The 1638-nt window shown below is 53.7% G+C and overlaps 1 protein-coding gene across 1 annotated transcript in view; it reads left to right on the top strand.

Annotated features, from left to right (window-relative positions):
• Nucleotides 1-568: 568 nt before the first annotated feature.
• HMGA2 (high mobility group AT-hook 2) overlaps nt 569-1638 on the top strand; it is a 123487-nt gene continuing 122417 nt past the window's right edge. The window contains exons 1-2 of the mRNA XM_009327573.1: nt 569-622; nt 724-955. Coding sequence (XP_009325848.1) covers nt 845-955 — 111 coding nt within the window. The 5' untranslated portion in view covers nt 569-622; nt 724-844. The remainder of the gene's footprint in view (nt 623-723; nt 956-1638) is intronic.

The following is a 1638-nucleotide window of genomic DNA, read 5'->3' as shown; positions in this document are numbered from 1 at the left end:
CGTGGTTTTTCGGTTTTTCGCTCTGCCCCCTCCTCCTTTTTTTTTTTTTTTTTTTTTTGCACAGCCCCCTCCTGGTTTTTCCACCCACGGGTAAAGGTGGTTTTTCTTTTCTTTTCCCTTTTTTTTTTTTTTTTTAAAACCCTCATCCTCGTTTAGTCCGTGGGCAGGACTCGCAGAATAATATTTCCAGTCCCGGCAGATCGCATCACAGACACGAACCCAGGACCGCCCCCCCCTTTTTTTTTCTTCCCAATCTCCCAAATCGTTTTATTATTATTATTTTTTAAATGATAGCTCTTTTTGCCCGCTGCTCCCGCTGCTGCCGAAATCCCCGTCTTCCCAGGGTGCATGCTTCTGGCAAGATTGTGCAGTGTTCTCAGTCCATTTTCAGTGTGTCTTATCTTAATTTGCCCTGATCCGATCTAAGCGCGATAGCCACCACTTGCTTTCAATTTGTAGGATTTTTTCCCCTTCTTGGTTTGCTCCGACTACCCTCGGAGTATTTCCCTCTCTCCTTGCATTTCCAGGGCTGCAATTTACTGTGCCTTTTCTTCTTTTTTTTTTTTTTTTTTTTTACCTCCCCTCTTTTGAATTGCTTCATGTTACTAACCATTCCTAAATTGTAAGAGAGATTCATTCCCCCTCCTCTTCCACCACCACCAGCACCACTACCACCATCACCTCCTCCTCCTCCTCCTCCCCTTCTCTTCTCCTTTTTGGCAGCACCAGGACGTCCGGTGTGGTGGTGGCAGCGAGCAGCAAAAGCAGCAAGAGCTCGTTTTGATTCCCCCCCTTCCAAGGTGCTTTGGAGAGACTGGTTTAAGGCTGAGCAGCAGAAGTCACGATGAGTGCACAAGGTGAGGGACCCGGTCAGCCTTCCACTGCTGCCCAGGAGCAACCTGCAACCGCAGAGCCTCAGAAGAGAGGAAGAGGCAGACCCAGGAAGCAACCACAAGTCAGTATCGTATAGATACGTAGAGCCGCAGATCTATAGTATTATAGGCATGTACATGTACGTATTATGCTGCAAGTGAAGGAGTCCTGGAGACGGGGCGGGGGGCTTTGTTGTGTGCTGCTTCCCGGCGAGGTGGTGCAGAGGCGTAGCGAGGGGCTTCGCCGGGCGCCCCGGCGGGGGGACCCCGGAGCCTATAGTATTATAGGCATGTACATGTACGTATTATGCTGCAAGTGAAGGAGTCCTGGAGACGGGGCGGGGGGCTTTGTTGTGTGCTGCTTCCCGGCGAGGTGGTGCAGAGGCGTAGCGAGGGGCTTCGCCGGGCGCCCCGGCGGGGGGACCCCGGAGCCCGGGAGCGGCGGGGTGCTGCCTGCCTGCGGCTGAGCCGCAGAGCCTCCTCGGGACTTTCACTATTGTGCAGGGAGCGAGCTGGGGCTTTTCAATGTAAATGGGGAACATGGAGCAGCGCGGCTCCGACCAACCAGCGCTCGCTGGGTCATTTCGAGCTGATTTTGAAATTGCGAAAGCGAGGAGCAGGGAACGGGGCTCTCCTGTCTCCCTCCTCTCTCAGCCCTTGCAATGTCTCAATCTGTGTGTGTGTGTGCGTGTGTGTGCGTGTGTGCGTGTGTGCGTGTGTCGGGTCCCACCGGGGGCTGCTGCCGCCTCCGATCTTGACCAGCCCA

This window comes from Pygoscelis adeliae, unplaced genomic scaffold, assembly GCF_000699105.1.
Source record: "Pygoscelis adeliae isolate BGI_AS28 unplaced genomic scaffold, ASM69910v1 Scaffold113, whole genome shotgun sequence".
Lineage (NCBI taxonomy): Eukaryota > Metazoa > Chordata > Aves > Sphenisciformes > Spheniscidae > Pygoscelis > Pygoscelis adeliae.
Note: the sequence above shows the minus strand (reverse complement) of the source record. Positions and strands in the feature narration are given on the sequence as shown.